The 13410-nt window shown below is 58.0% G+C and overlaps 1 protein-coding gene across 1 annotated transcript; it reads left to right on the top strand.

The window, feature by feature from the left end:
• Positions 1-246: 246 nt before the first annotated feature.
• On the top strand, positions 247-13217 carry VILL (villin like). Its single transcript, XM_028107035.1, is given in 20 exon segments — positions 247-312; positions 485-618; positions 1629-1758; positions 2985-3091; positions 3140-3143; positions 3411-3565; positions 3567-3605; positions 3988-4066; positions 4167-4265; positions 4988-5138; positions 6095-6195; positions 7605-7883; positions 8403-8582; positions 9112-9257; positions 10221-10252; positions 10255-10361; positions 11790-11975; positions 12169-12240; positions 12441-12692; positions 12942-13217. Coding segments are annotated over 20 exon segments (2433 nt in total). The 3' UTR covers positions 13056-13217.
• The last annotated feature ends 193 nt before the right edge of the window (positions 13218-13410 follow it).

Genomic DNA, 13410 nt, shown 5'->3' with positions numbered 1-13410 from the left:
AACCAGGTCCCTGTTTGCAAAGCCTCTGTGCCAACATCTGCAGTACCTGGCCTGGTTTGCTAGCATCTGTGTATGTATAGAGCCCTCCTAGTGAAAGACATATTCTAGGCATATTCTATGATGACAGTGCTTTGGAGAGCTGCAGCTGGGGAGAGTTCTTGCTTGAAGCCCAGAGCGCAGGTGGCCGGGGCCTGAGAACTCTGGCTCTTGTTTGTTGTTTCCTCCCTCATTCCCACCTGGCCTAGGATGGACATTGGCAAGGGCCTCCCAGCCACTGAGAGCCACAGGGACCTCCACATATGGATCATTGAGGTGAGGGGTACAACCAGACAGCAGGGTTGGTGACAAAGAGTATCAATCTCTGGGACTAGGCTTCTCCCTCCCCCCACCAACTCAGAGCTCCCTCCCTCCCTCCTCCCCACCCCAGAAGGTCTTGGGTGGGCAGGTGGTCCTGCTGAGTTGTCAGAGGCACCTCCTCTCCCAGAACCTAAGGATGGTGCCAGTCCCCGCGAGGGCTTATGGGAACTTCTTCGAGGAACACTGCTACATTGTCCTCCACGTGAGCATGTGGAAGTCTGCCCGGCGTGGGGGCTGGGAGGCCTGGGTGACTCTCTTCTCGTGAGGGTATTGGGGTAGGGGGAGACATCTCTCCTGAGTTAACAAATCTCATACCATACAACTGGCCCATTTAGAGTATAAATTCAGTGATCTCTAGTCTAGCCACAGACTTGTGCAAACATGACCAGTTTTAGAACACCTCCGTCACCCCAAAAAGAAGCCCCATACCCTTCACAATGCTCCCCATTTCCCCCCAACATTTTCTTTCCTCGGTCTGTATAGATTTGCCTATTCTGGACATTTTTATAAATGGAACTATACAGCACATGATGTGGGGATAGAACATGTTTTATCTATGTATTTATCACGGGATATCTGAATTGCTTTCACTTTGAGGCTGTTCTGGATAATGCTGTTATGAACATTTGTATACATGTTTTGGGGTGGGGTTTTTTGTTTTCTAGTTTTATTGAGATAATTGACATACATCACTGTATGGTTTGAGGGGTACAACATGATGGTGTGACTTACAAGTATTGTGACCAGATCACCACCCTAAGTTTAGTTAACATCCATCTTATCTACAAGCTTTTGTGCAGACGTGTTTTTCACTTCTCTTGGGTAGATACCAATGTTGTTTTGAGTTTGCCTTTATGTTACTGTGCCCAGTAGAAATATGTCTTTGGCTGTAAATTGCTTCAACTATAGATTAAATTAACAATTGAAATGTATTAGGTTAAACCATAGGAAAACGCCAATATTTGATCATTGCTGTTTCATACAGTTAAACCTCACACATGCATATAGGATAGACAGGACCGTATTTATACACACACACATAGAAAACACACCACTGCTATAGGATGGGCCACCAAGTAGGTGGGCACACCTACCTATATACGTGTTTGCGTGCACACGTGTATGCTGTTGCCCAGCTTCCATGCACTCACGTCTGCACTTGCTCGGACAGATCCCCATATGCCCCAACTCGTACACAGACTCATGCGTCTCCCCACATGTGTGCGCACGTCTGCGCTCACGCCTGCACACAGCAATGTGTGGTCTTCCAGGAGAGCCCATTCCCTCCTCAGCTATAGAAAAGGAGGCCTGGCCTCTGCCCTCAGGCATGTGGAGACCAACATATACAACATCCAGCGACTGCTGCGCATCCAAGGGAGGAAGCATGCGTCAGCCACAGAGGTGAGGGCTGCCAGGGATGCCGCTCCACCGCCGGGCTCAGGTCGGACGGTGGGGACTGCAGTATCGGGAAGTGTGGAGGGTGGAGGCCGGGCAGGGGGCACCATGGGCTGTCCGCACTCCCAGATGGCCTACCTGGGATGAGGAGAGAAGAGGTGGAGCCAGGCTCCTAGCCCCACCCCACCACGTCTCCCCTCACCCTGTTTTCTCATCCACCCCATGGCATAGGAAGAACTTGGGGAGGTGAGGAGGACAAAATGGTGCACCTGGATGGTCCCCGTAGGCCACACAGTGGGAAGTAGCACAATGTGGGGTGGGGGCTGCATAGCCCCACACTCTTCATACACAGCATCCCTATCACCCGGAGGCACACACACTGTCTCCCATCGGCCCCCCCAGGCCCGCTCTAGTCTGCAGAGTGCCCCTTACTCCGTCTGTCAGGAAAGTAATGGGAAATACCAATATTGTTAGAACACGACACGTTGCTGCCCCCTGACAGGGATTTGGTATCATGAACATCCGGGTGTTTGATGTCTGCGATGTGAATGGTGACACCTGAGTTGTACGCATTACTCTCTATATGGCATATAGCAGCCCTGTGACAATCCCACACGGGCTCACCCACTGTCCTCACAGAGGCAGTGACCCTACATCCCTGGGCACACAGGGACAACATGCAGCCCCAGGTTCTGCCTGCCATATTGGCATAATTATTTAGAGTCCCTCCTCTTGCTCCCCAAAGTCTCTCTGATGATAACTGTCTTTTTCCATTGATAACACACTGCCCTCCACTCAGGCACATCTACATCGTCACTCATGGGCTCACACACTTGTTCACAGTGGATGTGCCCCCTACACATGAGCATGTATCGGTACACGTGGCTAGATAGATACATACACCCCACTTGTATACACATGTATGTGTATACAAGTTGCAGCTACCAACATGCATTGAGCAGAGTGTCCTAATCACATCCACCCTGTGAAATGCAGCATTCCCCAAAGATACACACAGCTACCCCCACAGAGTGACCTTCAAGGTCTCATATGGTCACACAGATGCATGCTTGCACACCACAACACTGGTCACACAGATACACAGTTGCCCACAGCATCGTGCACACACGTGGACTGTGCTCATGTAGGTGGAGATAGGCGTGGTACCCCTCCCCCTGGGTCCTGGTGGTATGACACCCTGTTTCCTGCCCTGCCCCTCCTGACTCTAGCAGGTGGAGCTCTCTTGGAACAGCTTTAATAAGGGTGACATCTTCCTGCTGGACCTGGGCAAGGTGATGATCCAGTGGAATGGGCCCGAGGCCAGCATTTCTGAGAAGGCGTGGATCAGTGTCTACTCTGGGAAGTAAGGGATGCAGGGTTCAGGGAGAAGGGTGATCCTCCAGGTGCCCACCCTCTAGCCACCCCAAGAAGTGGGCCTGGTTCTCCACTACAACCTGAGAAGCTCCTACTGTGTGCAAGCTGAGCCCAGACTCTGCACCGGTATCCTTGGAGGCCAGCATACCACGATGCCTCCCCTCTGACTCCAGCCTCTGGGAGCTGAACTGTGACAGGAAGGATCTGGGATGGACTATCTGAGCGGTGAACAGTACGGGGGAGGCATGCTGGGGAAGCCCTGACTGCCAGGTCCTCTCCTACAGGGCCTGACCCTGACCTGCAGCCTCCAGGACAGGGAGCGTGGTGGTCATGCCCAGATTGGTGTGGTGGATGACGAGGTCGAAGCCACTGACCTCATGCAGGTCATGGAAGCTGGGCTGGGCTGCAGAGTGGGCAACCTGCATGCCACCCTGCCCAACAATTAGCCAGCTGCAGAAGGCCAGTGTCCGCCTCTACCAGTGAGCAGACCTTGGGAGTGGGCAGGGTGGGTGGGATAGCCTGGGTCTGCATGTCTATCATTACTGCAATAACACAGTGTCTCTGGAAAGCTCTCCAGGAAAGGCCCCTGGGTTTCTGGAGCAAGTCATATAGGGCTTTGGGCCCAGTCTGTACTCTTGCATGGCTGCCTTTCTGAGAAACGCATTGTAAAGATAGGGCAACTGAGGCAATGGAGGGCCAGGGAGCTGCCTCAGGCTCCACAGCAAGGTTGCAGTGATGTCAAGACTGCAACTCAGGGCCCTAGATTCCATGCCATCTGTCTTTGGGGGGACTAGAGGAAGCTGGAGTGGAGCCAGGCCAGAGAGGGGCTGAGCTGCCTACATCTGGTTGCCTCTCCCCCAGTGTTTGTGAGAAGGATGAGGACTTGGTGATTCAGGAGTTGGCGACCTGCCCACTAACCCAAGACCTACTGCAGGAGGAGGTGAGGCAGGCCTGGCCCCAGCCACCTCATCCATCCCCACCCACCCACAACCCTAGCCCAGTCTGGACCACCTCCTGACCAGTCCCCTTCTTGCTCCCAGGATTACTACATCCTGGACCAGGGTGGTTTCAAGATCTATGTGTGGCAGGGACGCATGTCTGGCCTCCAAGAAAAAAAGGCTGCCTTCAGCCGGGCTCTGGTGAAGCTGTTGGGCCCTGTTTCAAAGGGAGCTGCCTTTGAAGGGGCGGGCGGAGTCCTGCCCTGGGGTGTGAGGGAAGAAATGGCGGTACCCTGAAATCTAAGTTAGGAGACATCCACATTGCCAGGGCCTTAAGGGGAGGTAGTCCTGCCCTTGGGCCAGGAGATGGATTCATCCTGTCCTGGGAGCCTGTCTGATAGAGGAGGACATGACTTTGCCCTGGGGTCTAAGCCTGGAGACAAAGCGCCCCGTCTGCGGATGGAGACACAATTCTGCCCAGGAGTCTGAGGGAGAACACGGGGCCCCTCTTGGGTACCAGGGGCATGCAGCCTTCCCCGGGGAGCCCTGACAGCGGTTGGGGGAGCGGGTGACCAGAGAGCACCCAAGAAACCACATGTAAAAGGGGAACGTGGGCCTGCCTTGCGGGTCTGAGAAGCATACAGTACTGGGCGCCTCCTCCATTTTGAGGGGGGAAGACAGGGAGGTCTCTGCCTGGGGTCTAGGGGTATTGTCACGCCCGCCCTTCCCGCGGCTCAGACTAAGGGGACCTTGCCTGTCCTCAGGGACCTCAGAGAAGTTGGTAGTGAAGGAGCCAGCTTCTTAAGCGGGTCATGAGCTCGGTTAATTAATGCTGCTCAGGGCTCAGCTGAGCCTCAGGTCCCTGCGGGTGGAGCAGAGAATTGGGCCCTCGGGCCGCGCGCCTGACAGAGCCCCCGCCCCAGGCCTTCATCCAGGCCAAAGGCTATCCGACCTACACCAACGTGGAGGTAGTGAACGACGGCGCCGAGTCGGCCGCATTCAAACAGCTCCTCCAGACTTGGTCTACTAACTAGCGAAGGAACTAGAAGCTCGACGGATGACCGAGCGGGAGGGGCGGGGTCTGGGGGGGCGGGGCCGGCACGGGGCCGACACGGGACCGCACCCAGAACCTCGGAGGGGAGAGCGGGCGTGGCGTGGCTTGCGGGGGCGGGACGTGGTCGGCGCGGGGCGGGGTCTGAGGGGTGGGGCGGGGCCGGCGCGGGGCGGCACCCAGAATTTAGGTGGGATGGGAGAGCGGACGGCACGAGGTCGGGGGGCCGGGCGTAGCCGAGGCGGGGGTGGGGAGCCGAGGCGGGGAGGGGCCGATGTAGGGTGGCACCCAGAACCTCGGAGGGGGAGCGGGCGTGGCTCGCGGGGGCGGGACGTGGCCGGCGCCGGGCGGGGTCTGCGGGTGGGGCGGGGTCTGCGGGTGGGGCGGGGCTGGCGTGGGGCGGCACGCAGAACTTCGGTGGGATGGGAGAGCCGGCTGGATGAGGCCGGGGGGCGCGGCCGAGCCGGGGCGGGGCGTAGCCAAGGCGGGGCGGGGCCGGAGTGGGGTGGCCCCCAGAACCTCGGAGGGGAGAGTGGGCGTGGCGTGGCCTGCGGGGGCGGGACGTGGCCGGCGCGGGGCGGCACGCAGAACTTCGGTGGGATGGGAGAGCGGGCGGGACGAGACCGGGGGGCGCGGCCGGGGCGGGGCCGGGGCGGGGCGGCCCCCAGAGCCTCGGAGGGAAGGGGGAGCGGGCGTGGCGTGGCCTGCGGGGGCGGGACGTGGCCGGCGCGGGGCGGCACGCAGAACTTCGGTGGGATGGGAGAGCGGGCGGGACGAGGCTCCGGGAGTCGGGGGGAGCCGGGCGCGGCCGGCGCGGGGCCGGGCCTGGGGGGGATGGAGTGGGACCGACAAGGGGCGGTACCCAGAAAGTGCCCCCGGATGGGGGGGGCGCGGTCGGAGGGGGCCTCTTGAGTGATGGGAGGGACGGGGTTGGCTGGGGCGAGAATGCCAGTGACACCCTATGCCCCCTCTGATTCAGGTAAATTGATTCGGGTAAGGCTGGATGTGGGCAAGCTGCACAGTCAGCCTGAACTAGCGGCCCAGCTCAGGATGGTGGACGACGCCTCCGGGAAGGTGGAGGTAAGGGGCATTGGCTTGGCTGGGGGAAGATAGGCACACAGGGGTAGGCTTTGTCTTCAGGTTACTAAAGTGCCCTAAGTACACGCACTTGCACATCGCACAGCGACACCTATGGGCATGTGTACCTGTACACACACCCTGCCTACAGCGGGCTCATACACATGACGCCTAATCAATCTGTGCAGCTGTGTTCACATAACACTTGGCACACAGCACAGTAACACTTCAAGATAATTGTGCCCTTTTGTTAAATATATGACACAACCATACATACAATACAAATACATATACACACACTCTAATTGCACCCAACTAGCCAAGTTCATCAGCTGCAAACGTAATTGCACAAATTCTGCATTACACGTGATCACAGTCACACACAATACTCAACCCACACGACCACACCAACATACTACACAATCACACGTAATCGGTCACGGTCCCACACAGTCCCACAGTCGGCCACCTGTCTGGTCTCAGACCAGTGTTCTGGGAGATGTAGGGGCTGCATTGTGACATGTTATCTGATCCCTAGTAGAGCCCTTAAGTCCATTGGTCCTCAGTTTTTATCTGTAAATGGCGGCGAAAACTATGGTCCCATCTGGCCCTTGGCTGGTGTGGGGATGCTGTAAGATTCTGGGAACAGGACCTCTGGGTTTCTAGTTCTTCAGGTAGGTGGAGGTCAGAGAAAATACCATTTCTCCAAGGTGTCTTCCTATATTTGCCCTAATATGGATGGACAGAGACCGTTAGTGAGAAGGGACCAAGATAGGAGGAGACATGGCAGGGCTTGGAGCAGGGAGAAAGCAAGACAGGGAATGGGGACAGAGAGAGACAGAAGAGACTGAGGAAGACAGAGGAGGGAGGAGACAGAGTGGGGGGGATGGGATGAAAAGCAGGAGAGATGGGGTACACAGGGAGAGACAGAGGGGGACAGGAATACAGGAGGGTAAAGGTCTTGCCATTCAGGCTCCAAGCACAGAGGCAGAGAGGGGATTCCTCCCAGCAGGCCGGCAGGCAGGGGCAGCCCCTGAGCTAGGAAGCCTGGCTGCCAGATAAGGGCTGCTCCTGGTAGAGCGTGTGGTCAGAAACAGCCTCTTCTGCAAAAGGCAGGATTCTGGCAGCTCTGCTCCGGAGGACATCTTCCCCAGAGAGTGCTGTCCAGGAATTGTTTCCTGCCATTGTCAAGATGGGTGTTGTTATGCCCACTTTACAGAAGGGAAAAGCCAAAGCTCAGAAGGGTCTCACTGCCCACACAGGGCCTACCTGGGATTTGATTAGGATCTGGAGCCTGGCTCCAGAGCCCATGCTCGCTACCCACTAGGAAGAGGAAATCATACTATTAAGTGTAAGGAAGTATTTTCCTTTCAGCCTTTGAACAGGCTTTGTCTTTTTAAGTGACACTTGAGAAAAGAGAATTTTCCCAAGAGCCCCGAGGCTGTGCGTCTTCAAGCCCCAGAACTGAGGATCTGAGAATGGGATCTAAGAGCTGCCCCAGGCCCTTACCACCCCCACCTGCAGGGCCACCAGGCCACCAGGCCACCACATGTGAGATCAACATCCTGAACTGCCACCCCGAGGAGCTGGACCTCATGTACCGTGGAGCCCTGGTGCAGGAACACGTGACCATGGGTAGCGAGTCCCCTCACTTCCTCGCCATCCTCCAGGGCCAGCTGGTGGTCTTCCAGGTAGGGCCCACCTTGCTGCTGTTCCTGCAGCCTCACCGGCTCCTCCATGTGCCCATAGCCCTTATATAAGGGCGAGGCTTCACTTCAGCTGGGGGAGGCCCCCCTGCTTACTACCCCTGGTGTCCCGGTGCTGTCAGACACCTGGGCAGGAGCTCCAAGGGTGACCCCTGCCTGAGTCTCTTTGCCTTGTCCGCAGAGCCAGCCACACAGCAGAAGCCAGGTGAAGAAGCTAAGTTGGAAGGGAGTAGGGCCTTGCCTGGGGTCACTATTCTCTGTCCTCAAGGCCTGGGGGAACCATGACCTGACTCCTTGGAATTGGGGGAGGGATCCATTAAGAAAGGGCCTGGTTCCCTATTCTAGGCTGATAGGATCCTCACCCTCCACATTCAGAGGGTCTAGAAGATAGTGGTGGCTTCAAGCAAGAGTCTTCTGGGCCCCAGGGCAGTTTGTCCATCACTGGGACAGGGAGGCAGCTCCCCAGGAGCCCTTGCCTCATCCTGAGGCCCAGCCCTCTTGTAGGGGCACACGGGGCACAATGGGAAGGGGCAGCCAGCACCTGCCACGAGGCTCTTCCATGTGCAAGACACAGACAGCTACAACACCAGGACTGTGGAGGTGCCGGCCCGTGCCTCAGCTCTCAACTCCAGTGACATTTTCTTGCTGGTCACAGCTAGCACCCGCTACCTCTGGTTTGGAAAGGTACCTCTAACCCTGGCCACTCGACTCATGCCCAGGGCCATGTGCCACGCGAGGGATGGCTCTACTCAGGCAGACTTCCATGTCCAACCTCAGATAGGCCAGGAGTGGGGCAGGGGAAAGGCCACAGTGGGGAGTTGAACGTGACAGGTAGATCTGGGAGTCTACTGGTCAGAGGCAGGCCAGGCCCAAGCTGCCTCCCCTCCTTCCTGCCTCGAGCAAGGAGCATGACCCTTCCCGAGTCTCTTGGGAAAAAGAGGAGGCCTAGTCCAGTTTGCCAGAGTTTTCTCTGATCTTCAACATAAACCACAAATGGTCCCCGGGCCTGGGGTCCCCATCCCATTCTCTGGACCAGGAGAGGGTCCCAGTACTGGGAGTGGGGAAGGGGAGATCCCTGGCTCATGTGTGCCGTCAGCCTGGGCCTCCATGGACTTAAGCCCAGTCTCCCAGAGTCCCCTGTGAGTGGGGGAGGTGGGGCTGGAGGCCAAGACCCCTCCCCCTTCAGGGCCTGACCCAGCTCTTTGTCTGCCAGGGCTGCAGCGGTGACCAGCGTGAGATGGCGCGGACGGTGGTCACTGCCATCTCTGGGGAGAACAAGGAAACGGTGCTGGAGGGTCAGGGGCCTCCCCACTTCTGGGAGGCCCTGGGAGGCTGAGCTCCCTACCCCAGCAACAAGAGGTGACAGGGCTGGGAAGAGGGTGTTTTCCTTATACAGAGGAGGAAACTGAGACCCAGAGAGTGTGGGTGACGACTTAAGGGTCACACAGAGAGCTGGAGAGGCCACACTAGAACTGAGGTCTCTTGGCTCCCCATTCCAGGGTTCCCAGGAGCACAGCCCACCCTTCCCTCCCCAGCCCTGGGTAATAGGGATCAGGAAGATGCCAGGGAGAGCAGGATAGTCGCGCCCTCTTCTGGCCAAACATGCTCCCTGCATTGCCCAGTTCCCTGGACCTTCCCAATGGCAGAGGGCAAGAGGGCAAAGCCCCATTCCCAGCCCACAGTCCCCAGGGGTCATGGTGCTGAGTGTGTGTGTGTGTATCTTTGGGGGGGGGTGGGGCACGGCTAATGTGACGTGTGAATAAACGTATGTGTGGACTGTGTAAAAGGACAAGGGTGTGTATCAGAAGGTAAGGCAGGGTTGAGGCCTTCAAGGGAGGAGGTTGCGGAGTCAGGGCTGCTGTGAGTGTCTGTGGGGCCCGGTTGATGCACTGGACTCCCCGCAAGTCCCCTGAGCATCCAGCCAGGACCAGGACCCCCTCCTTCCTGGGGAGGGCAGGGCCGCAGCTTAGCACAATTCCCCCCCACCCAGCCCCACTGAGCCAGGCATCCCCTTCCCAGGGCCCACTCCTGGGGAAATTCCTGGGGCAGCATATGTCACAGCTGGCTAGACAGGTCACGTAATGGGCTTTCCCACTGACAGACGGTGATGCTGGGGCCCAGAGAGCAGCTGGGCATCCCCGGAGGGAGTTATGGGCTGGGGGGAGCCCAGAGGAGGGCGCAGGCCTCCCGCTCCAGAAGCTGTTGCCCATCCGGGGGTTGGGGGGAGGTAGAGGCCCTGTGCTGAGGGCTAGCTCAGCCCAGGCTGCTGAGAGGCACAGCTGTCTCTACGCCCCTCGCTGCCTGGCTGCCCACCCTGGCCAGGCTTCCCGAGGACGTCTCCAGCTTCCAGCCACGGCTGAGTGCTCCAGCCAGATGGGCTGCCTGGTCCTCACAGAAGTGGTGTTCTTTAGCCAAGAGGGCCTGGACAAGTATGACATCATGTTACTGGACACCTGGCAGGAGGTGAGGTGCCCCCCGCCCCTGCCCCCGACTGGCTGGGGTGTGAAGGGAGGGGGCGACCGTGTCTGTGCAGCTGGGGTCGAGAGTGTGTAACTGTGTGTTTTCAGCCATGTCAGCCTGCGGATGAGTCTGTGATTGTGGGTGACACGGTAATGCTGTGAGTGACTGCACTGCGCGACCAGGGACCACCCTGGGTCACCGCGAAGCTGTAGGAGACTCACTGTGAGATTGTGAGCAGTTCTGTATTTGCATCTGTGTGCCTTACAGCGGCATGATTCCAGGCGACTGGGTGCCCATGGCTAATGTGTCCATGTGAGTGGTTGCAGACTGAATGACCACACGAGTGTACGTGGTTCCTTTGTGGGACGGTGCTTGCCTCCGTGGAGCGGCCGTGTGGTCCCGCACCGGCTGTAACTGGGGAAACCAGGAGACTAGGAGACTGGCCACAGCCTGAGTGACTGTCGGGCAGGGTCACTATGTGTCTGAGAGGCTTTATGAGGCAGGTCTGGGGGCTGCCTGTGTTTTTCAGGAGGAGTGAGCACAGCTGTGTGATGGAGTGCAATCTTGTTTAGGTGCAGCTCTGTGTGACTGTGGGTGACAGTGAGTGGCTCTGCGGCAGTGGGGGATTGCATGTCTACAGCTGTGATCATGTGTCTGTGACACTGAATGTGGCCATAAGGCTTGTGTGTTCCCATCTCAGAGCAAAAGCAAAGCCCTTACTACAGCCCACATGACCTGGCGGCCCGACTCTCTGGGCTGACTTGCTCCCACACCTCTGTGGGAGCAAATTTCTGCTCCCATACCTCCACTTGCTCTGCTCTAGCCACAGTGGCCCCCTTGCTGCTCCCCGAAATTGCCCAGGTGTGCTTAGGGCCCTTGCACTGTTGTTTCTTCTGGCTAGAACACTCGACTTGCTCCCTCCACCTCCCCCAGATCTCTACTCAAATGTCATCTTCTCAGTAAGACTCTCTCTGATTCTAATTTAAAATTACAGTCATCCTCACCAACCCCCCCGACACACACCCTTTGTCTTCTTTCCCTGCCTTACTTTTCTCTGATGTAGTACCTATTTTACTTAATTTATGTACTTATTTTTCTGTGTCCCCCCAATAAAATGAAGGCTCTACAAGGGCAGGGATTTTTGCCTGTTTTGTTTTCTCATTGTTGAATTTCCAAGTGCCTAGAACAGTGCCTGTTACACAATAGGAACTCAATAAATATTTGTGGATTGAATGTATACATGTGTGCCTGTGACCCTCTACCACATTTATGGGTGTGTGGGTGGTGTGGCGGCCAGCCTGCTGGGTGTGCCTGGCTGGCTGGGATGTGTGCGGGCTTGGGAGACCATTTAATAGATGGGGGTGGGAAGGAAGTGGTCAGCTCTGGGCAGCCCCTCCACTCGCCCAAGGCCAGGCCCTCTCTGTGGCCCAGATCTTCCTGTGGCTCGGGGAAGCTGCCAGTGAGTGGAAGAAGGAGGCGGTGGCCTGGGGCCCGGAGTACCTGAAGACGCATCCCGCAGGGAGGAGCCCCGCCACGCCCATTGTGGTGATCAAGGAGGGCCACGAGCCTCCCACCTTCACTGGATGGTTCCTCACCTGGGACCCTTACAAGTGGACTGTGAGTGAGGCCTGAACTCCCAGCCCCACCCTACCCCAGGGAGAGGGGCCTGCCCTGGGCACACTGGGAGGAGGCATTGCCTTGTCTGGGGACTTCCAATGTGGGTAGAAGAGCCCGGGTCTTGTTCTTAGCCCGCCGCCCCTGGGTTCCAGTGGTGCCCTCCATCCTGCCCTGTCCTGATTCTTGCCCCCAGAACAACCAGTCCTATGAGGAGGTGGTGGATGGCAGCCTGGGAGCAAAACCTGCCATAGTTGAGATAACAGCAGTGAGTATTGGGCCTGCCAGGCTTCCGCCAGGGACTGCGCTTGGTCGGCATGGCCCAGATGGGCTGGATGGGCAAGGAAGGAGCCAGACCCTGGTGGGTGGCAGGGTTTGCAATGGGGGCAAGAGGGCCGTGGGCTCAGTGTGGCCTCCCCGTGGGAGCCTCTCCCCCATATCCCCAGCGTGAGTCCCCTCTCCCGGCAGGAACTCAACAACCTGCAGCTCTCTAGAGGGCCAAGCAATGGCAGGGCAGGCCCCTTGACCCTGTGGGCCCTCAAGGACTCCCAGGAGGGCTCAGGGAATGAGCTGCAGCTAGGCCCCAAGGCCGGGGGCACCAGCACCGGCAGCTGCCACAGCAGCCCCAGACCCACCATCAGTGGGAGCCTGCCCTGCGAACAGCTAATGCATCAGGCTGCCGAGGACCTGCCAGAGGGCGTGGACCCAGCCCACGAGGAGGTGGGTGCCCGAGGCCCCCTGTCACTCACTGATGCATCTCACACTGAGCTGGAGGTGCCCGGGGCATGACCCACTGATGGTGGGCAATGGGCCCGCTGCCCGGGGAGATGTGTCTTCCGAATGGGATAATGGGCAGAGAGAGGTGGGGGAGGAGAGCCCTGAGCCCTGGGATGGCACCACTGGGCCAACGGAACAGGATTCTGGGATCAGTTGACACCCTGTCCCTGTACCCTCTCCCCCCGCCCCCAGTTCTATCTCTCCGACTCTGACTTCCAAGATATCTTTGGGAAATCCAAGGAAGAATTCTATAGCATGGCCAAGTGGAGGCAGCAGCAGGAGAAAAAGCAGCTTGGCTTGTTCTGACCCCAGGCCCTGCCCCTACCGATGCCACCCACATGGCCAGCACCTCCACGGGTACCTTCCCAACACATACCTGAGACCCCTGGGAGACCCCGCTGGCAAAGCCTAGCTGGAGACTCCCGGGTCAACCCCTCCACCCTGGTCAATAAAAGCTGGTGGCCCTCACGAGGTGTGGTGTGTGGGCTTTCAAGTCTTGGCCCAGCTCTGGGGGCGGGGGGGTGGGAAGGGGCCTCTGGGACTGGAGGGGGTGGTCTGTGACATTCCAGAGGACTGAGCTCTGTCCACTGTCTTCCATGGAGGGGTTTGTTTCTCACTGGTCCTTCCTGCCCAAGGGAACAGACAACCCGCATACAGTGTG

Source organism: Eumetopias jubatus, unplaced genomic scaffold, assembly GCF_037043125.1.
Source record: "Eumetopias jubatus isolate StellerSeaLion01/CBP00866 unplaced genomic scaffold, mEumJub1_p1.0 scaffold_1, whole genome shotgun sequence".
NCBI lineage: Eukaryota > Metazoa > Chordata > Mammalia > Carnivora > Otariidae > Eumetopias > Eumetopias jubatus.
Note: the sequence above shows the minus strand (reverse complement) of the source record. Positions and strands in the feature narration are given on the sequence as shown.